This window comes from Typopeltis vanoorti, chromosome 3, assembly GCF_054136105.1.
Source record: "Typopeltis vanoorti isolate ZY-2024b chromosome 3, IOZ_Tvanoo_1.0, whole genome shotgun sequence".
Taxonomy (NCBI): domain Eukaryota; kingdom Metazoa; phylum Arthropoda; class Arachnida; order Uropygi; family Thelyphonidae; genus Typopeltis; species Typopeltis vanoorti.
The window spans coordinates 620069-644394 of NC_143551.1; the positions used below are offsets into that span (position 1 = coordinate 620069).

Sequence of the window (24326 nt, forward strand, 5' to 3'; positions counted from 1 at the left end):
ATTAATGAGTCAAGAAAGTGATACAAGGGCTAGGATGTATCCCTTAGGCAATGTGCAGCTACATCGCCCTACAGCTGCAAGAACTGGACAAAGGCTACTGCATCAAGGGCAGTTGCGGTTAAAGAAGTGAACCCAGAGGGTGGAGAGAATGTTGCGAGTGGGAACGTTGAATGTTGAAAGCATGACGGGAAGGGGAAGGGAGGTGGCAAATATGATGAGGAAGAGGAAGTTGGACATTTTATGTGTGCAGGAGACAAGGTGGAAGGGGAAAAGGTGAAGGAACTGGAAGACGGGTATAAATTGTTTTACTCTGAAGGGAATAAAGAGGGAAGAAATGGTGTTGGAACTGTGGTGTGTGGCAGAATGAAGGGCAAAATACTGGAAGTGGATAAGAAGAATGACAGGATCATGCAAATGAAGCTGGGTCTTGGAGAAGAGCAATTGCTCATCTTATGTGCATATGCCCTGCAAGCTAACTGTACAGCAGAGGAGAAAGATGAGTTCTGGAATGTGATAGATGAAGAAATGGGGGACTGGAAGAAAACACGATGGTGATTGTTGAAGGAGACTTGAATGGACACATAGGAAGACAGAATAGGGACTGTAAAAGGGTGCATGGCAGCCATGGAGAGGGAATGATGAACCAGGAAGGAGAGAGGATTGTGGACTTCGTAATAGTATTTGATCTGTCAATTGTGAACTCATTTTTCTGTAAGAGGGATGAACATTTGATAACATTTAGAAGTAGTAACAACAGTTCACAGATTTGACTACATTTTGACTAGAAAAAATCATCTTAAGAAAGTAACAAATTGCAAGGTAATCCGAACAGATCAAGAGGCACAGCAACACTGGCTGCTGTGCACAGACTTTAAAATAAGGTTGAAAATAAGAATGGAAGTCATGGGATGAAGACAATTAAGTGGTTTCACTTAAAAGAAGAGAGTGTGAGGAACCTTTTTTAAGGTGAGGGTGTTAGAGAGGATTTTGGATGGACTAGGAAATGTACTAGACTGGTGGAGACATAATTCAAAAGCAATTCTGAACTGTGCATTCGAGGTACTTGGCAAAACATTGGAAAGATTAAAGAGCAGAAGGAGGGTTGGTGGTGAAATAATAATGTAGAAGAAGCAGTGATGGCTAAGGGGAAGGCAAAGCAGAAGTGAGATGAGTGAAGAGTGAAAGAGAACAGAGAGGAGTACAGAGAGAGAGAAAAAGTGAAACCCAAGAGAGTTGTTGCATAGGCGAAGGCCATGGCATATCAAGATCTTTATGATCAATTAGAAACAAAGAAAGGATAGAGAAAAATTTCTCAATTGGCAAAATGTAGAAATAAGACATCAAGGATATCTTACATGTGAGGCAGATCAAAGACTCTGGAGGAAGAGTATTAAGCAGGGATGTGGATATAAGAAACAGATGGAGAATATACTTTGAAGGACTTTTGAATGAGGAAAATGCAAGGACTCACAGAAAAGATGGGCAGCCTTATGAGGGGATGGTGCAGAACATCAGTAGAGTGGAAGTAAAGGAGTCCATAAAGAGGATGAAGAATAGAAAATTGGTGTGCATGACAGGATCCCAGTGGAGGCATGGAAGGCACTGGGGGGGAGAGGGAATTGACCTGCTGTGGGACCTGTTCATAAAAGTTTACTGACAGGAAAATATAGCTGAGGAGTGGAGGGAAAGTATTCTTGTCCCTATCTACAAGGGTAAAGGGGATGCACAAGACTGCAAGAATTACAGAGGAATAAAGTTGATGTCCCACACAATGATAATCCTAGAAAGGGTTCTTGATGGAAGAGTGAGGAAGGAGGTGGAGATTGCAAAGGAGCAATTTGGCTTCATGCCTGATCAACAGCAGATGCTATCTTTGAATTACGGCAGATAATGGAAAAGTTTTGAGAGAAAAACAATGGGAGCTACATCTAGTGTTTATTGATCTGGAGAAAGTGTATCATAAAGTCCCAAGGCAAGAAGTCTGGAGGTGTTTGAGAGAGAAGAAGGTACTGGAGAAATATGTCAGGTGGGTGCAGGAGATGTAAAGAAATGTGAAGACAAGAGTTCGGACCTGCCTAGGAGAGACAGAAAGTTTTCAAGTGATAGTTGGTTTGCATAAGAGTCAGTGTTAAGTCCATTCCCATTTAATATTGTGATGGAGGAGGTGAGAGAAGACGCACCTTGGACAATGTTGTATGTGGATGTCATCATGCTGTGTGCAGAATCAAGAGAGGAAGTGGCTGCTAAACTGGAAAGATGGAGGAAAGTACTGGAAGAGAGAGAGAGAGAGGTATGAGACTGAACAGAAGTAAGACAGAGTATATGTGTTGCATAGTGGAATGCAGGATACAAGCTGGATGGAGGAACCGGAGAGAAATGGCTGGAGTGGTATGTGCTATATAGGAGTCCACATGACATTAGTGATGTGGACTCCTATACTCTCACTAATGTCATGTGGACTAATGTCACATGACATTAGTGAGACCAGCTATGATGTATGATATGGAAACTGTGGCCCTGAGGTAAAATAACATCAACAGGATGGAGATAGCAGAGATGAGAATGCTTAAGTGGATGTGCAGTGTGACCAGAAAGAATCGTCTGAGAAATGACTATGTAAGGGGAATGGTGAAAGTTATGAACTTAGGAGCGAAGATACAGGAGGTAAGGTTGAGATGGTTTGGTCATGTGATGAGGACAAGTATGTGGGAAGAAAGGTCATGCAGATAGATGTGCAGGGGAGGAGAAAGTGCAGACAGCCAAAGAAGAGATGGTGGGAACTGGTGGAGGAGGACTTGAAGATGAAGAACTTGGATGTAGTTACAGCCAAAGACAGGAGGCTGTGGAGGAGATTCACTAAAAACAGCAACCTTCTTAAGTGGGATAAGCTGCAGAAGAAGATTAAGAAGATTGTATTTATTTAATGATAATACTGGTTTTTCAGTTTGGGCTATTCAAATTGAGGAATTTTTTTTGTATGATTGTTGGGTATTTTGTTAGGATTTTACTTCTCGGTATTGTCTCCATGTTTATCAATTTTGAAAGTCTTTTCACTTGGTTATATTATAAATTAAAGATGACAAGAAATTATATTCTTGGTTTCATCCTTTATCAAAGTGTAATAGTGCAGATACACTTGAAGTATCTTAATGACTAGGCTACTTGTATATATGGATTAATTGCTTCACATCAATTGCCTTAGTATCCCATAATGCAAGGCATATATTCTTACAGACATGTCTAATACTATGCATTATGGGAAAGACCACCACCCAGACCAATTTTGACCTATCGATATCTCAAAAGCAAAATAACTTTCAACATCTATCTCGAATCCAGAGTATTTTAGTAATAAGCTGTGATACCTTTTGACTACTTGTGTATTGGAAATATATGACTTTTGCATTACTCAACCTTGGTATCTCTACTGGGTCTGACTCCAATTGATGAGATCTCAGTAAAGATTGAAACTGGGCTGGGTAGTGGGCATTCCAATAATGCATGGTATTACACATCTCCTTAAGAATATGTGCCTTGTATTATGGGATACTAAGGCAATTAATGTGAAGTCATTAGCCCCTATATACAGTAGCCCAGTCATGAAGATACTTCATGCATGAGTTATGTTTGCTTATACTTGTACAAAGGATGAAACCAACCAAGAATATAATTTCTTGGCATCTTTAATTTATGTGTATCAATTGTATTCAACATGGTGATTGGCAGTTTTAAGACTACACCAAGCCCTCTACCATTTAAGGACTGTTATTCGTAACATATTTGATGATTTTGTAGCTTGCTACACATGCAGATGTATGCATCCCATTGTATGAAAATGTGGCAGGGGCAAGATGGGAATGTGTATGCATGCATGAAATGTAGGCAGCTGGAGGTGCTGGTACAGAATATAACACAAGAAAAATAATAACGCACAAAAGGAATGTGACAGGAAAACACACACAATGTTCCTGCAGAAATACTGAGAGGAATCACAGTGAATGAATATATTAAAATAAATCAAGTTATATACCTTCAAAACTACTTTGCCCATGTGCCGTCCACTGGCCATAAAACGGAATGCATTCTCCACTTGCTCATGATCAAAAACTATAGTGGTCAAAGGCCGCACTGCACCTGAGTTTATACCGTTATTCACTAAATGAACAACTTCATGTTTAGCTGTAAGAGAAGAACTACCAGTTTCAAATAATGCATCCAGAAGAACTCCGTGGAATGTGATATTCTTCAGAAAGACTGCCATTCCTAATAAAAAATTTTAAAAAATGTTAAAGCCTAATTATAGACATGTGTTGTTGTATTTGTATGTGCATAATGTGTACAGTCAGCCTAATTTAATTAAAAAAAGAATAAACAGAATAAAGAGAAACTGATTTTAATTACTTAGGATTACCTTTCAAAAAAAAAAAAATATATATATATATATATATAGCAGCAAAGTATGTCTTTTTCTAAAAGTAATATTGTTTTCCAAAAAAGTAACATTACTGACCAAGTGGATTATTGTTAGAAAGATCATATTTCCCAATTTCCAAGAAACGTCCATGCTGAGCAAGACACCTCACACTTGCTTGAAGTTTTTCTTCTGCCAAAGAATTAAGCACTAAATTAACACCTAAAAATGAGAAAGAGAGAAATGTGATCAGTTTATTATTATTATTATTATTATTATTATTATTATTATTATTATTATTAGACAATTGATGAGGGAAAGGCATATTCTGCCATAAATTTCGATTTTGCAAAGGCAATTGACAGGGTGCCACAGGATAAGCTGGTATTTAAGTTGTAGTTCTCATTATGACATTGGAAATATCCCAATTAAAAGAAATTATTAAAAAATCGACCAGAGAATTAGAAAAAGTGGAAAAACATTTAACAAAATTTAGACAGAATAAGAAAAAGCATCAGAACAAGAAGAGACAGAAAAGCACTGAACTTGGCAATCATAATAATGATATAATGAGGTAAGTCAATTGAAATCTAAGAAAAAAAAAAGGTGCCATGATATGGTATGGTGATTCAATCTTAAAATTTGCATTTTCCGAGGGAGTCAGTACTTTTCGTTTCCTGGGGAATGAAAATTAAAGATGTGACAAATGTAACTGAAGTAAAAGAGATGGTAGTTTTTGTAGAAACTAATAATTAAAGTAGTGACAAATATAGTATGAGAGAAGATATGAGAGATCTGTTGGAAGAAGAAAGAAAGAAATGTGAGAGAGTAAAAATTGTAGGTTTGCTACCCAGATATGACAATACCGAATTAAGAAGAAGGGTAATAATAGTAAATGATTCAATGTGCACACTGTAGAAGAAATGGATGCGAGTTTTTAGATGTGTGGATGCATTTCATGACAGAAAAGACTTGTATAAGAGGGACAGCCTGCACTTGATTTCATATTACTATTACTATTATTACGGGCAACTCCAGGGAGTCATTAGACTCATCGAGGGAGGCCCCAAATCATATTCATCACAACTATTTGACATTCATACAGTATCTATCATACCTTGCCTTAAACTCATTCACTGTCACAGCATCCACTACAGACTCAGGGAGTGCATTCCACTCATTCACTACTCTAAAAGTAAAGAACCCAGCTCTAACACCTTTACTAACCACACTTTTGCCCAGTTTCCATGGATGTCCCCTAGTCCTCCCACAACCAGCCCTGTTCTCAAAAATATCTTCTGAATTAATTTTATAGAAACCCTTCAGTAATTTGAATGTCTCAATCATATCTCCCCTCCTCCGCCTATCAACCAATTTTTGCAACCCACAAATCCTCAACCTGTTTTCATACGGTTCATTCCACAGACCTGCTATCATCTTGGTCACTCGCCTCTGGATCCTCTCCACCTCCTCCCCATCAAGAAGAAACCTAGGTGACCAAATCTGAGCACAGTAGTCTAGATGGGGTCTTATCAAGACTCGATACAGAGGAACAATAACCTGCTTGTCTCTGCTTGTCAACGTATTCTTCAGCAACCAAGTGATTTGATGAGCTGATTTGGCCACTTTTGCAATGTGTCCCCTAAATTTCAATTCCTTATCTACCAACACTCCTAAATCTCGTGCCTCATCAATTTCCTGGAGCACGGTTCCACCAATGCAGTAAACTGCCGCCAATCTTTTCACCCCAAAATGCATAACCTTACATTTTGCCACATTAAATTGACATCCATTCTCCTTAGCCCAGACCTCCAATCTATCCAAATCATCCTACAAAATTTTGACGTCATCTGCATTCACTATTGCCCTACCCAACTTCGCATCATCCGCAAACAAATGAACTGTTCCTCTCAGATCCTTTCCTATATCATTTATGAACAAATTAAACAGCAGTGGTCCAAGAACAGATCCTTGTGGCACACCACTAGTCACAGGCCATCTTGTGGACTCTACTCCTGAGTAAACCACTCTCTGATATCTCTCCGTCAACCACCCTCCTATCCATCTCACCAACCCTATGTCCATCCCCATAAGTCCACCCTATGTCCATCCCCATATCATCAGGAGCATGAAAAAATTACTTATTGGGATGAGACCTAAGCTAGAAAATCAAGGAAACTAGATGATCAAGGGAGGAATGGAAAAATGGGAAAGTTCAGCTATGAAGGAGAGTAAGATAGTGTCATTGTATAAGGGTGGTAGCAGACTGGAAGAATTAATCTATAGACCAGTTTGCATTTAAACAGTAAATGTTAAGATTTTGGAGAAATTAGTTAGGGATTCTTTACAGCATTGGGCACATGATGGTAACGTTCTATGACAGTCAGTATGGATTTGTTAAGGGATGCTCTTATTTTAGTAATCTGATTGCATTTTATGATTATGATAAGGTGACAAGAGCAACTGATGAGGGAAAGGCATATTCTGCCATAAATTCGATTTTGCAAAAGCAATTGACAGGGTGCCACAGGATAAGCTGGTATTGAAGTTGTAGTACATGGGTTTTAATGTCAGATTAGTGAATTGGATCAGAGATTATCTGCCTGATAGGTATCAGAAAGCTGTGTATGAGGGAGCAGTATGAAGGAAGCAGAAGGTTATGTGTGGGTTACAGATGACAAAAAAGCTGGGGAGAGGGCTTATTAGTAATGGTGCAGGTGTGGTGGCATTTTAAGAGGATTTGAATAAAATGGACAGATGGGCCATTGAATGGAAGTAAGGCAAGCAAGGGATCTGGCAAAGGGGTGAAGATTGATAGAAACCTGAAATTCAGGAAACATATTGCAAAAGTGGTGAAGGTAACCAGAGGATTGCTGCAGTACTGAGAAGGACAGTTGTCCTTCCATTGTATAAAACCCTCATCAGACCACATCTACTCTAATCAAATTTGATTCCCAGGATTTGAAGATGATAAATTAACTTTGGAAGAAGTGCAGAGGCATATAACAAAGCTGATATCAAAAGAATACAGTATTAATTATGAGGATGGGATGTGGACTGCAAAGTCTTGTAGTTAGTAGAAGTAGAGATGATATGATTGAGATATATATACTGCTGAGAGGTAGTTACAGGGTTGACACTAGGGAGGTCTTTCCTTTGGTAGAACAAGAGAAGGTTGAGAAAGGAAGCCATGAGCAAGAGGCTGGTTGAACAATGGAATGCATTGCCTGATAAAGTGGTAAGAGTACAAACAGAGAATGAGTTCAAGGAGTGGTATGATAGACTGGATTTTTCTCAGGTGGGCCTCCCACGATGAGTCTAGTGACTCCACGCAGGTCCCAAATCATCATCATAATAATTATTATTATCATTATTAAGGACTCGCCAAAGTGCAGGAAACTTTATTGTGTGAGACCCATATTAATCATGCTTGCAGTAACTATTATTATTATTAACAACTGACCTTCATTAAGTCAAGAAACTCATTTCAGGTGGTACTACTGTCACACACAAGCTCATCAATGCATTCATTAAACACATTCACCTGTGCAACATACACTGTGCAACTGCATACACATACTAAATACACTTCTCCTCTGCCTCTTTTATTCCACCTACCTAAGTTCTTTTTCACTGCTTCGAAAGAAGTATTCCCAAGTAAACACATCCTGAAATTCTTTAAAAAAAAAAGATGTCAATAATTCTTTCTTTTAGTGTTGCACGGTAATCAGCATTCATTTTAGAAATTATGGACTTTAAAACCATGTTATAAATAAATATTTTAATTTCCCAATGTTTCGATCTTCATATTAAACTCATCACCTGGAGTATATACAAATACACAAGGACAAGCTGAGTTGCATTTCACACAGTAAGCTAAAGAAACAATGATTTGATCACCGGTTATTCTATGCATGACCTCTAGTGAAAAAAAAAATTTTTTTAAATAAACAGGACACTACAGAAACACAGCCTCAAAGCCACCTTTAAATCTCCTGCAAAATTAAAAAGCTTACTCATCTCATCCAAAAACTCATTCCCCTCTGCTGGCCCACCGTGGATTATACTGTATTTATTGCACCTGTAATCTACCATATATAGGGGAAACAGGACAAACAATTCCTATCACACAAAAGGAACATAAACGACACATTAAATATAATAACTATGGTGAGCTAGCCTTTCTGATCATGTCCTGAACACTTTACATAGAACTGGAAAAGCACCAGTTGTTTACATCACACCAAAACATGGCATGAATGCAAATTAAAGGAAGCCTGTGAGATTCTTATCAACCACCCCAATCTGAACAATACTGATGGTCTAAAAATCCAAAGCATATGGAAGGCACATATTCTACACACAGAACCTTTCTCTCTAAGAGTTAACTATAAACAGGAAGGACTATAGATAATCCAGATCCTAAATCAAAAATAACAATTGTAATGTTAAAAATAGGACATCATTGTTACTGAAAGAAGAATATCTAGAAGAAAGAATGTTTTTCTCATGTTATCTTAAATAGAATTTAAGTTTGATGTAGTTTCTAAATAATTAATTAATGAAGTAATGAATTAATGAATAAATAATTGAATTTATTTATAAATTTATAAATTATTGAAATAATAATGAATTAATGAATAAATGAATAAATAATGAAATAATGAATTAATTTCTAATTAATGAATTAATTAATTAAAAAATGAAGATCACCAGTCCAACAATATGAAATATCATCATCATTACCATTAATTTTCTGATCTGTATTGTCAACGAGTGAGCATTCAACTAGTACGCCATTGCATGATTAACTCAATGATTTTCAAGTAAGTAAAAAAGAGTCACAAGAGTCATCGCAAGATGTGATCAAAACAAAATTTATCATACTACTCCTTAAACTCATCCACTGTCTGCACTTTCACCACTCTCCCAGGTTATTATTATTTTTTTATTATTAAACAAGACCTCATGGAGTCAAAGACTCATCTAGGAGGTCCTTTTATCTCACACACATCTCATCATACCAGGTCTTAAACACATTCAAACTCCTTGCAGACACCACACTCTCAGGCAAGGTATTCCAATCATTCACAACTCTGCACGAAAAAAACCTGCCTCTCACTCCCCTACTCACACCCTCTTTATACAGTTTCCAGGTATGACCTCAGGTTCTCCCCTGATCTCCCACTATTCTCTGTAGAACTTCTCCACCATTGATCCTATAACAACCCCTTACCAACTTGTAGGTCTCTATCATATCTCCCCTCTTCCTTCTCTCCACTAGACTCTGCAAATTACATCTTTTCAATCTTTCCTCATACTCGACATTCCAGAGGTCAGAAACTACCTTAGTCAGTCGCCTTTGGACCCTTTCCAACATCTCTTCATCCTTCTGAAAACCAGGTGACCAAATCTGGGCACAATAGTCCATGTGTGGCCTAATCAAAGCCTTATACAATGGAACAAGAATCTACCTACTTCTACACGTCAGTGTCCTCCTCATCATTTCCAGAAGTCTTTGTGTCTTCACGATTTTGGCGATGTGTCCCCTAAATTTTAGATCCTTATCCACTATCACTCCCAGATCTCTTATTTCCTCTACTTCCAACAATATATTCTCACCAAGCATAAATTCTACATCCCATCTTTGTTTTCCAAATTTTAAAACCTTACATTTTGCAACATTGAACTCGCATCCCCATTTGCTTGCCCAATCACTCAATTTATTCAAGTCTTCTTGCAAGGCCACAACATCTTCACTACTCTTTATGGTTCGTCCCAACTTTGCATCATCTGCAAACAACTGAATATCTCCATCCAAATCTTCGCCAATATCATTAATATACAAGTTAAATAGTAATGGCCCTAAAACAGATCCCTGAGGCACTCCACTAGTGACTTTCCTTTTTCTGGATATTGCACCCCCATACACAACTTGTTGATACCTATCAGATAGCCAGTCTCCAATCCAATGCACTAATCTAATATCCAACCCCATCTGCTCTAGTTTGACTGTCAACTTATCATGAGGTACTCTATCAAAAGCTTTTGCAAAATCCAAGTATATTACTGTGTATCCTTCTCCTCTGTCCAAGGAAGCAGTCACTTTATTGTAATAAGTAAGTAGATTACTAAAACACGACCTCCCTTTAGCAAATCCATGCTGTCCACCAAAGATTATACCATTGTTGTTATCCTACTGGCATGGCCTCTAGTGGGGACTAGAGGCCATGCCAGTAGGATAACCTGTGAACAAATCATTGTTTATTTAGCTTATTGTGTATAATGTAACTCAGCTTGTCCTTGTATATTTGTATATACTCCAGATGATGACCTTAATATGAAGGTCGAAATGTCGGGAATTTAAAATAGTTATTTATAACACAGTTGTAAAGTCCATAATTTCTAAAATGAAAGATGTCAATAAACTTATACATCAGTCTTCACCTGCTACTTCACACATAACACTGCTGTGCTTATAGGTCCTTTGATCTCTCATGTATGGGATCAATAAAAAATAAATAAATAAAAAATGAAGATCACCAGTCCAACAATATGAAATAGCATCATCATTACCATTAATTTTCTGATCTGTATTGTCAACGAGTGAGCATTCAACTAGTACGCCATTGCATGATTAACTCAATGATTTTCAAGTAAGTAAAAAAGAGTCACAAGAGTCATCGCAAGATGTGATCAAAACAAAATTTATCATACTACTCCTTAAACTCATCCACTGTCTGCACTTTCACCACTCTCCCAGGCAATGCATTCCATGCTCCTACCACTCTCTGTGCAAAAAAAGTAACTTCTTTCTTACCCTTTTACTCACCACTCCAGGGATGATCCTTGTTCCCTCTGCTCATTTTAACATATGAAAAATCTCTTCAGTGATAATACAATAATAGTTATTATTATTATTATTATTACAGGTATCTCCATGGAGTCAGTAGACTCATCGTGGGGGATCCAAACTATCAAAACAATATCTATCATATTTCTTCTTGAATTCGTTTACAGGACGAAGAACTCACAACCGAGCCACGCAATGCATTCCATTCATTTACCACCCTCCAGGCAAAAAACCTCGTTCTCACACCATTGTTAAGCACACTTTTTCTTAATTTTTCAGTGATGACCTCTTATTCTTCCATCACTATCACACAGCTGAAACATTTCCTCTGCATCAATCTTATAAAAATCTTTTAGTAATTTAAATGTTTCTATCATATCCTCCTCTTCTCCACATATCAACCAACATCTGCAATCCAAAAGCTCTCAATATATCAATGTAGGGAGCATATTTAACATCACTCACCAACTTAGTCACTCTCTTCTGAGTCCTCTCCACAACCTCCTCATCTCCAAGGAATCTAGGTGACCAGACCTGAGCGCAGTAATCCAAAAGTGGAAGTATCAATGCTTTATAAAGGGAAATAATAATAACCTTTTTATCTCTGGGTGTTAGTGTGTTCCTCATTAACCAAGTAATGCGATGTACAATAATAAATTTAGTTTAATCCTTTATCCAAGTGTGTGCAAACAAAGTTTGTGCCTGAAAGTATCTTCAGGACTGGGGTAAAGTGGTACAACACTGGGCGACTCCTTGCAAAGGTGGAGCAAGCTACCAACAGTCCTGTCTCAGTATCTCCCATAATGCAAAACACATCTCCTTGCAGATATGTATAATGTTATGCATTAAGGGAAGGGCCACTACCCAGACTAGTTTTCGACCTTTATTGAGGTCTCTTCAGTTGGAGCCAGGCCCACTGAAGCCCACTGATATGGGAGATACTGAGATAGGAGTGTTGGTAGCGTGGTCCACCTTTGCAAGGAGTCGCCCATTGTTGTACCACTTTTCCTCAGTCCTGAAGATACTTTCAGGTGCAAACTATGTTTGCACACACTTGGATAAAGGATTAAACTAAATTTATTATAGTCTGACCAAGTGAAAAATAAACTTTCAAATCCTATGTACAATCTTGAAGAGTTTAGCAATGTGTCCCCTGAACTTCATCTCCCTATCCACCAACACTCCCCTAAGTCCCTAGCCCCATCAATCTCTTGGAGTACTGTTCCATCAATGTAGTACACAGCTGGTAATCTATTAATCCCAAAATGCATAACTTTACACTTTTCTATATTGAACTGACATCTATTACCTTTTGCTCATTTTGTCAACTTATTTAAATCATCCTGCAAACTCTCAACATCAGCTTGATTTTTTATTGCTACCCAACTTTGCATCATCAGCAAACAACTGAATATCTCCCTATAAGCCATTTCGTATATCATTTATGTACAAATTAAACAACAATGGCCCAAGCACAGAACCCTGAGGTACACCACTGGTCACCTATCTCATACTGGACTATGCTCCTCCATCCACCACCTTCTGGTATCTCTCCCTGAGCCATTCTCATATAGATATCACCAGTTTAGTATCCATCTCCATCTGCTCCAATTTGCTCAACAGTATTCCATGGGGTATCCTGTCAAAAGCCTTAGCAAAATCCAAAAGTACCTCTGTGTTAGCCATTTCCTTTGTCCAATCAGATGTCATTCGATTATAGAAAGTTAATAAATTGCTAAGGCAGGATCGACTTTTAACAAAATCATGTTGGCCCCTATAGAATATCATCTGATCCACCAATTCTTGAATTTTGTCTTTAATCAACTTTTCTAATACTTTTACCACCACTACCCAGATGGTGATTGGTCTGTAATTAACTATCACAGTTTTAGGACCATCTTTATTCAAAGGAACTACTTTGCCTTCCTTCCACTTCCTAAATACTTTCAACATCATAAATGCCTGAATCATATCTCTCTCCTGCCCTTGGTCTTCTATCCACTAGCCTCTGCAGTCTACATGGCTTCAGTATATCCTCATAATCAACAGTTCAAATATCATTTTTGTGAAACATCTCTGCACCCTCTCCAACTTTCCTTCATATTCTTGAAATCCCAGTGACCACCAAATCTGAACACAGAAATTCAGATGTGGTCTGATCAGAGCTTTATACAATGGGACTATCACCCTTTTGCCTCTTATGGCCAATCCATCTTCAATACTACAGCAATTCCCTAACATGTCTTCAGAAATCTTTGCAATATACGAGTATATCCTCTGAACTTCAAATTTGTATCCATAATCACCTCAAGATCTTTTGCTTTCTCCACTTCTTCCAGTATAACTCCACCAAGACCAAGTGAGTACAAAGCATCCCATCTGTGGACCACATATTTTAATACCTTACATTTAGTTGCATTAAACTGAGATAACCATTAATTTGTTCATCTCTCTCTAGCTTATTCAAATTGCCTTAAAGAACCAGAACTTCAGTGCTATTAGTAATAAACCTCCCAAGCTTCACATCATATACAGTATAAAGCTCAGGCCAGGAAGGTAACAAGGGTGTTAAAAAAAGCAAATTGGCCATGCAGGCTAAAGAGAATCCCAAACAGTTTTTTCAATATATTGCAAGTAAAAGGAAAAATGTTCAAGGCAGAATGATATTAAAAAACGATGAAGCAGGGAGGTAACCAAATCAGTCGATATAGTGGAATTACTGAGCGAGCACTTTGCAAGAGTATATTATCCAGGTGGTGACATTGCAGAATTGGAGAACCAACAGCTTATACTGGAATTGTCATGAATGAAGTAGATGTAAATAGTCTATTACAGAACCTCAATGTCAATACATCTGTGGGATTGGATGGTATACCAGCTCATGTCGTACGTGAAGCAGCTAAAGATTTGTCAATGCCCTTGACCATTTTGTTTAATTTGAGCCTCGGGTCTCGGGCAGTCCCAAGGGGGAGGAAAGAGGGGAAAATAGTTCTGCTGCATAAAGGTGGTTCCAAGGCTGCTGTTGAAAATTACTGGCTAATCAGCATAACAGGAATCGTTATCAAGGTCTTGGAGAAAATAGTCAAGAGCAAAATACATGATTGGATAGATGAAAATGGGATACTGTATCAGGAACAGCATGGTTTTGTCAAGGGTAGATCATGCCTCAGTAATTTGCTCACATATTATAACACAGTGACGGCTGAACTAGATATATTATTATTATTATTATTAAAACAAGACATCATGGAGTCAAAGACTCATCTAGGAGGTCCTTTTATCTTACACACACATCTCATCATACCGGGTCTTAAACACATTCAAACTACTTGCAGACACCACGCTCTCAGGCAAGGCATTCCAATCATTCACAACTCTGCACGAAAAAAACCTGCCTCTCACTCCCCTACTCACACCCTCCTTATACAGTTTCCAGGGATGACCTCTGGTTCTCCCCTGATTTCCCACTATTCTCTGTAGAACTTCTCCACCATTGATCCTATAACAACCCCTTACCAACTTGTAGGTCTCTATCAAGTCTCCCCTCTTCCTTCTCTCCACGAGACTCTGCAAATTACATCTTTTCAATCTTTCCTCATACTCAACATTCCAGAGGTCAGAAACTACCTTAGTCATTCGCCTTTGGACCCTTTCCAACATCTCTTCATCCTTCTGAAAACCCGGTGACCAAATCTGGGCACAATAGTCCAAGTGTGGCCTAATCAAAGCCTTATACATTGGAACAAGTATCTCCCTACTTCTACATGTCAGTGTCCTCCGCATCATTCCCAGAAGTCTTTGTGTTGTCTTCACAATTTTGGCGATGTGTCCCCTAAATTTTAGATCCTTATCCACTATCACCCCCAGATCTCTTATTTCCTCTACTTCCAACAATATATTCTCGCCAAGCATAAATTCTGCATCCCATCTTTGTTTTCCAAATTTTAAAACCTTACATTTTGCAACATTGAACTCACATCCCCATTTGCTTGCCCAATCACTCAATTTATTCAAGTCTTCTTGCAAGGCCACAACATCTTCACTACTCTTTATGGTTCGTCCCAACTTTGCATCATCTGCAAACAACTGAATATCTCCATCCAAATCTTCACCAATATCATTAATTTATAAGTTAAATAGTAATGGCCTTAAAACAGACCCCTGAGGCACTCCACTAGTGACTTTCCTTTTCCTGGATATTGCACCCCCATACACAACTTGTTGATACCTATCAGATAGCCAGTCTCCAATCCAATGCACTAATCTAATATCCAACCCCATCCGATCTAGTTTGACTGTCAACTTATCATGAGGTACTCTATCAAAAGCTTTTGCGAAATCCAAGTATATTACTGTGTATCCTTCTCCTCTGTCCAAGGAAGCAGTCACTTTATTGTAATAAGTAAGTAGATTACTAAAACATGACCTCCCTTTAGCAAATCCATGCTGTCCATCAAAGATTATACCATTGTTGTCAACCCAACTCTGGATCCTAGTTCTCACAAGCTTCTCCAACAACTTAACCACAACACCTGACACACAGATAGGCCTATAGTTTGATGCTTGAGTTCGATCACCTCCTTTATGAAGTGGCACAATCTTGCCCTCCTTCCACTCTTTAGGAACTTGACCAAGTGCAAGACTCGTATTAAAAAAATATGTCAAGGCAGGTGTCAACTCTCTAGCACACTCCTTCAGAATACGTGGTGATATATTATCAAGTCCCACAGCCTTATTTACATCTAGTTTACTCAACTCCCAAAACACCTCTTGCTCACTTACAGTCAGTCTCTCCTCCCCATCATCAACTGCTCTTAATCTCTCCATGAAGTCACATTCACAAGATTGAAAGATGCAATACAGAAAAAAAAGGCATTGTGGAGACAGCATAAGAGAAGTGGAAGTAACCAATTTCATGAGGTCTACAAAGACCAGGCAAGGAGGGTGACTTGGTTGGTGAGAGTAGCTAAAGAGAGGTATGAACAGCAGTTAGCTAATGAAGCCAAAAAGAATCCTAGGGAGTTCTTTCGATATGTAGCCAGCAAAAGAAAGAACGATTATGGAAGGATGACATTGATTGGAGGAAATGGTATAAAGACATATATGGGTAATGGGTTTACAGTGATTCTACTGGACCTTGCTAAGGCCTTTGACAGGATACCACATGGAATTCTAATCAGTAAAATGCAGCATATGGGGATGGAAATAGGGTTGGTGAGATGGATAGGAGGGTGGTTGATGGAAAGATATCAGTGAGTGGTTTATTCAGGAGTAGAGTCCACAAGACAGTCTGTGACTAGTGGTGTGCCACGAGGATCTGTTCTTGGACCACTAGTGTTTAATTTATTCTTTAATGATATAGAAAAGGATCTGAGAGGAACAGTTCATTTGTTTGTGGATGATGAAAAGTTGGGTAAGGCAATAATGAATGCAGATGATGTCAAAATTTTGCAGGATGATTTGAGCTAAGGAGAATGGATGTCAATTTAATGTGGCAAAATGTAAGGTTATACATTTTGGGGTGAAAAGATTAGCAGCAGTTTACTACATTGGTGGAACTGTACTCCAGGAAATTGATGAGGCATGAGATTTAGGAGTCTTGGTGGATAAGGAGTTGAAGTTTAGGGGGCACATTGCAAAAGTGGCCAAATCAGCTCATCAAATCACTTGGTTGCTGAAGAATACGTTGACAAGCAGAGACAAGCATGTTATTGTTCCTCTGTATCGAGCCTTGATAAGACCCCCATCTCGACTACTATGCCCAGATTTGGTCAACTAGGTTTCTTCTTGATGGGGAGGAGGTTGAGAGGATCCAGAGGCGAGTGACCAAGATGATAGCAGGTCTGTGGAATGAACCTTATGAGAACAGGTTGAGGATTTGTGGGTTGCAAAAATTGGCTGATAGGCAGAGGAGGGGAGATATGATTGAGACATTCAAATTACTGAAGAGTTTCTATAAAATTAATTCTGAAGATATTTTTGAGAACAGGGCTGGTTGCGGAGGGAATAGGGGACATCCATGGAAGCTCGGCAAAAGTGTCGTTAGTAAGGGTGTTAGAGCTGAGTTCTTTACTATTAGAGTGGTGAATGAGTGGAATGGGCTGCCAGAGTCTGTGGTGGATGCTGTGACAGTGAATGAGTTTAAGGCGGTAGATAGATACTTATGATAGATACTGTATGAATGTCGAATAGTTGTGATGAACATGATTTGGGGCCTCCCTCGATGAGTCTAAGGACTCCCTGGAGTTGCCTGTAATAATAATAATAATAATAATAATAATAATAATTATAATAATTATAATAATAATATCCATGAAGTCATATAACAATATCATTGACATAAAGATTGAAGACAATAGTCCCAGTACTGAATCTTCTGGAACTCAAATTGTCGCCTTCGTACTCTATGATACTGCTTTCCCATATACAACTGTCTAATATCTATCAGAGAGCCAATCACTCATCCAATTGACTAAACTATAATCACCCCAACCCATATGTTGCAACATAAAAATAAACTTTTCAGCATCTAGGAATGCATTAGCAGAGCTAATCTCAGATGGTATGGTCACTTAAACAGAATGGGAGAGGAAAGATTAGCAAAACAAGTATTCTCTGCCAGGTTGGCAGGAAAAATACCCAAAGGAAGACCAAGATATGGGTGGATTGATACAGTAAAAAGTGCCTTAGAAGATAGAAATATAAAATCTGATAATGTTGGAGTCTTGACAGGAAACAGATTAATTTGGAGGAAAACTGTAGATAGGAAATAAATAATGATGTAAATTTTTCATGTAGTATTATCATATCCTGTACATCCTTTGAGGGTAAATGTCAGGAATTTGATGATGATAATTGCATTAAATTTAATTACTGTGGTTATCATGTAATTTGTGTTGTTTACAGTCATGCCACAGGTACATTTAAAGATTATACTCATTATTTGGAATACATCTTGATCTTTCATTTCTAATTCTTTGTCACTCATTAACCTCTATGAATATTGCCAGCTGTACCAGGATTAAACACTAATACATTATTATTATTATTATCTCAAGACCCCATTGAGTCAGACTCATCTAGTAGGTCCTTTTCTCATATACACACAGCTCATCATCCATGTATTAAACAAACTCAAATTCTCTGCCGACACCATGGTCAATCTCATTAATCTCATTAACAACTCTGCATGCAGAAAACCTGCCTCTCACACCCCTGCTCACACCCTCCTTATACAACTTCTGGGTGTGACCTCTGGTTCTCTCCTGATCTTCCACCGTTTTCTGTAAAATCTCTTCAACACTGATCCCATAACAACTCCTTACTAACTTGTAAGTCTCTATCATATCACCCTTCTTCCTCCTATCCACCAGATTCTTTAAATTGCATCTTCTCAACATTTCCTCATTTTTGACCAAGATCTGAAACTAATGTAGTCAGTTGCCTCTGGACCCTTTCCAACATTTCGACGTCCTTTTCAAAACCAGGTGACCAAATCTATGCACAGTAGTCCATGTGTGGCCTAATCAAAGCCCTATATAATGGAACAAGAATCTCCCTAGTCCTACAAGTCAGTGTCCTCCACATCATTTTCAAATGCGAAGGATACTAACAATTGTGTTGTCCTCCCAATTTTGACAATGTCCCGTCCTTGTCCACTATCAACCCAATATCTCTTATTGCCTCCAGCACCAACAATATATCCCCTACCAAGCATAAATTCTACATCCCATCTGTGCTTCACAAATTTTAAAACCTTACATTTTGCATTATAGAACTCGCATCCCATTTCTGTGCCCACTCACTCAATTTATTCAAATCTTATAATGCGACAACATATTCTCTACTCTTCGTAGTTTGTCCCAACTTTGCATCATCTGTCAACAAATGAATGTCCCAATCCAAATTGTTGCCAATATCATTAACATTCAGGTTAAACAGCAATTTCCTCTTGAGGGATATTGTTCCCCCCCATACACAACTTGCTGATACCTATTAGACAGTCTCCGATCCAATGCACAAATGTAATATTCACCTGTAAAATTTTGCACGATAAGTAATTCTATAATTTATCATGCTCAGTTTTACAAGTCTCTAAAATCAGGAAAATACATAAGATATAATGTAAAATTGATATGAAGTGTACATGTGATAATAGTTTGATATATAATATACAAGGATGGTCTGAAAAGTTCTCAGCCTCAACCACAGATGGCAACCCTATTCGCAAGATTTTTTTTTTTTTCTAAGTTAGTACATCTGTCATAAGCATCGATATGAAATTGCAAGTCATTCTATCAAGTAGTTTATTTTATACAGCTGTCTGAAGCAAAAGTGTTGTCTGTATCCCTTGAAATGGATAAAATTGAGTATTGTGCGGTTTATAAAATTCTTTGTAAAAGAAGGTTTAGCACCAAAAGAAATTCATTTGAAGAGTTCATAAAATTTCAAGCTGGTTGTTCAGTGCCAAAGAAGACAAAGTCAGTTCCATGAGGTCATGGCATCAGTGTTTTGGGATGCTGAAGGCATTTTGTTTATTAATTATCTGAAAATGATAAAAAACGAAAAAATTCGTGAGGAAAGATCTGGTTTCCAGAATAAAAAAATCATCTTTCATCAGGACAATGCACCTGTCCACAAAGGTGTTTTGGCAATGAGAGAATTAAGTTATCTGCACTCTGAATTGTTGGAACATCCTCCTTTCCCCCAGATTTGGCTCCCTCTGACATCTATCTCCTCCTAAAACTAAAATTCTTCTTCTTCGCTGGTCAGCATTTTTCTTTGAATCAAGAGGTGATTGCAGTTGTAGAGGGGTATTTTGCAGATCTTACTGACAACCACTACAGGGATGGGATAATGGTGCTGGAGCATCACTGGAATAAATGTATCAGTCTAAAGGGAGATTATGTCGAAAAATAAAAATAATTTTGAAATTATAAATTCGTTTTTTCATTCTTAGGCTGAGAACTTTTCAGACCACCCTAGTATGTATGGTTTTGATACTGCATGTAAAACTATTCTGCTAAGCACAAAAGAAAAAAAAACATTTTTTGTTAAATAATGAGTCAGAAAAAAGATTGCCTGGATTACTGAATAACAAAAGGAAAGTCCTGAAGAGAAAAGTCGCAGAAACCTGTGAAGGTTAGAGAGTATCAAGAACAAAGACTTCAGAAAGGCACAGGAAAGTGATGTCGACATACGTGAGGGTAAGTGCGTAACATATCAAAGTGAGGACAAAGAAAAAACAGGATATTTAAGTGACTTTGTTAGTAGGAAGTGGTTTCCCAGGTTCTCAGTTTTATTCTTCCCTATGACCAGCAGCAGCTGTTGACGGGAACCAAAAGAGAGGCCTCGCCAAAGTATTCCCAGAACTCCTCAGGAATTATCCCGATTGAAGGTTTCCAGTCATTAACTACCAAGAAGAAGGAAGATGGAACATCCCTTGCTGTCTGCATCGAACTACCATAAAGAACAAAGTTCATTGCCACAATATCCTGAAGAAGTGGAGCAATGTTATAATCAAGACAGAAGAACAGGTCATCGTAACGGAACTTACACTAAGTATAATGAACTGTTTGTAAAGGAAGATCTGTAAGCAACTGTGATAAGTTAGTACTCTTGTGGCATGGAATAAGTAGCTGGGAGAATATATGTAATGAGTTGTTATTTTAGTAGTGTATAATATTATTATTATTATTATTATTATTATTATTATTATTTTATTATTATTCAGGCCTCCATGGAGTCAAAAGACTCATCGGGAGGTCCTTCCTAGGAAACACAAAGTCTATCATACTACTCCTTAAACTCCTTGACTGTTCTCGCTCTCACCACTCTATCAGGCAATGCATTCCATGGTTCAACCACCCTCCATGCAAAGAAACCACTCCTCACCCTCTTGCTCACAGTTTCCTTTCGTAACTTCCAGGGATGGCCTCTTGTCATCATACCTCCACGCTGTTCAATCAAACGAAAGAACTCCTCAGTGTCAACCCTGTAACCACCTCTCAACAGCTTAAAAGTCTCAATCATATCACCTCTCCTTCTTCTATCCACCAAACTCTGCAGTCCATATTTCCACAGCCGATCATCATAACTAACATTGTACAGCCCTGAAACCATCTTTGTTATCTGCCTTTGTACCCTTTCCACAGTTAATTTATTCTCTTCAAATCCTTGGGACCAAATCTGTGAACAATAGTCAAAGTGTCTGATCAGAGTCTTATCCAACAGAATGATAACTCTTTTATCTCTGCTGGTCAGTGTCCTTCTCATTATTGCAGCAATCCTCTGTGTTACCTTCACCACCTTTACAATATGTCCCCTAAATTTCAGGTTTCTATCAATCATCAACCTCAGATCTCTTTTTTCCCTTACTTCCACCAGTATAGCTCCTCCAATAGAGTATGTAGCATCCCATCGATGTGTCCCAAACCTCAAGACTTTACAGTTTGCTGCATTAAACTGTTTAGTTTATTCAAATCCTCTTCCAGGGCTACCACATCTGTACTATTACTAATAACCCTTGCCAGCTTCACATCATCTGCAAACAGCTGACTATCGCCTTGCAATCCACAGACAATGTCATTGATATAAAGGTTAAACAGTATAGGTCCCAGTGCTGAGTCCTGTGGACCCCCACTTGTAACCCTCTGCCTCCTTGAAACTGCCCCACCATACACAACTCTCTGATACCTATCGGAATATGTCACAAGGTTAGCTTCGAGTTATCCAAGAGCATCCTTCAACTCACATTAGTGTAATGGTTACGTCGTACAGTGGCTCAGCATCAAGATATAGAAAGTCTAGGAAAGTGTAGCTATATCTATTTAATGTTCAGGTAAAGAATGGTAAAGAACATACTGATTTTATACTTATCAATGCACTATCTCCAAATAAATTGCAAGTCTGTGTGCTAATAGTAAGTTGTCATGACTGATTTAGTGTTGCAATAAGATAAAGAGAAAATTCCAGCTGGACATCAGGGATTTGACAGGACTTGGCACAGGATAAGAGACAGATACCTTTGGAAGGGAATGCGAAGTGACATCTTCTCGTACGTAAACTCCTGCCATCTGTGTCAGACCTGGTATGCCTTTGAGGGAAAAGCACCTTTACAACATTTCTTGTCCCAGTAAGGTCATTTCAATGGTCAATCCCCAGTGTCAACCCTATAACCACCTCTCAACAGTTTAAAAGTCTCAATCATATCACCTCTCCTTCTTCTAGCCATCAAAATCTGCACCCCGCATTCCCTCAGCCGATTCTCATAACTAACATTGTACAGTCCTGAAACAATTTTCGTTATCTGCCTTTGTACCATTTCCACAGTTAATTTATCTCCCTTGAAATCCTGGGGACCAAATCTGAGAACAATAGTCTAAGTTGTGGTCTGATCAGAGTGTTATACAACAGAGTGGTAACTCTTTTATCTCTGCAGGTCAGTGTCCTTCTCATTATTGCAGCAATAGTAGGTGTAGTATAGCTCCTCCAATAGAGTATGTAGCATCCCATCGATGTGTCCAAAACCTCAAGACCTTACATTTTGCTGCATTAAACTGACGCTCCCATTCATTTGCCCATCTGTCTAACTTATTCAAATCCTCTTGCAGGGCTACCACATCTGCACTATTACTAATAACCCTTCCCAGCTTTGCATCATCTGCAAACAACTGAATATCCCCATGCAATCCACTGACAATGTCATTGATATAAACGTTAAACAATATAGGTCCCAGTAGCCCTGTGTGGACCCCACTTGTAACCCTCTGCCTCCTTGAAACTGCCCCACCATACACAACTCTCTGATACCTATTGGACAGCCAATCCTGAATGCAGTTGACCAATGATAAAGCAAGAGTTATATCCTACACAGTACAGATGCAAGAGAGAAATAGTGCCAGTGGTTTCGAGGTAGTATGGTGTATGATATAGGGGATTAAAATGAAATACTTGGTTGGATGTTGTTACAGATCTGGTAATGTTGACGGAAGTGACTATGAAATGTATAAACAAATTAGCGTAGCATATAAGAAAAAGGTGACAATTATGGGTGACTTTAATTACGGCAATATGGACTGGGATCATGACATAGCAACTGGAAGCAAAGATAATGAGTTTCTTGAGTTTTTGGGCAACTACCTCAGACAGCATGTAAACAGAAGGCACACAAGGATTGAGGAATTTGGATTTGATCATCACTTAAGAGGATGTAATTGTAAATGAGATGTCCAATCCAGTGGTGCACCAAAGAAATAGGAAAAAAAAACTAGAAAATCTTCCAAAAAATCATTTCCTAATTAAAATTCATATATTTTTATTTATGTTATGTCCTGTCTTCTATTTCTATACTACTTATGAATTAGTGATCATTGCAGATGCTCAGTCATAGGTCATATGTGATGCGTAGTAGTGTGTATTCTCAAATCGTCTACTCAAATCGGGCACCCCCAAGATTAAATCCTGAGTGCGCTACTGGTCCAATCACTCACCAATTGGTAAGAGTGACCATGAGGTGATTACCTGGGTGGGTGCCAGCAGTGTGAGGACCTCTGTGAGAAAAGGGTATATGTGGAACTACAAGGGGGGGTGGTGATTATGAAGAGCTCAGGAGACAGCTTGCGGGTGTAGCATGGAATGAGGTGTTATCTGGAAAAGAGATCAATGCAGCTTGGGGAATTTTCAAAAACTATCTAGTAGATGCAATGTCTAAATGTATTCCAAGGGTGAGAAGGTTAAATAAGTTAGGTGTAAAATAGATGAATAAAGAGATCAAGCATGTGATACAGAGAAAAAGGGCATTATGGAGACAGCATAAAAGAAGTTGAAATAACCAATTCAATGAGGACCACAAAGACCAGGCAAGACAGGCGATTTGGTTGGTAAGGGCAGCAAAAGTGAAGTGTATGAGCAACAGTTACCTAATGAAGCCAAAAAGAATCCTAGGGAGTTCTTTCCATATGTTGCCAGCAAAAAGAAGAATCATTATTGAAGGATGACATTGATTGGAGAATATGGTAAAAAGACAGCTGTCGAAGAAGATATAGTGGAGATACTTAATGA

At 38.4% G+C, this 24326-nt stretch overlaps 1 protein-coding gene across 1 annotated transcript in view; it reads right to left on the reverse strand.

Moving 5' to 3' along the window:
* The window catches only part of FASN1 (Fatty acid synthase 1), a 666286-nt gene that overhangs the window by 140499 nt on the left and 501461 nt on the right, over window positions 1-24326 (reverse strand). The window contains exons 21-22 of the mRNA XM_090415364.1: window positions 4511-4633; window positions 4031-4263 (exon numbers count right to left, since the gene is read on the reverse strand). Of these exons, the coding sequence (XP_090271490.1) occupies window positions 4031-4263; window positions 4511-4633 (356 nt within the window). The remainder of the gene's footprint in view (window positions 1-4030; window positions 4264-4510; window positions 4634-24326) is intronic.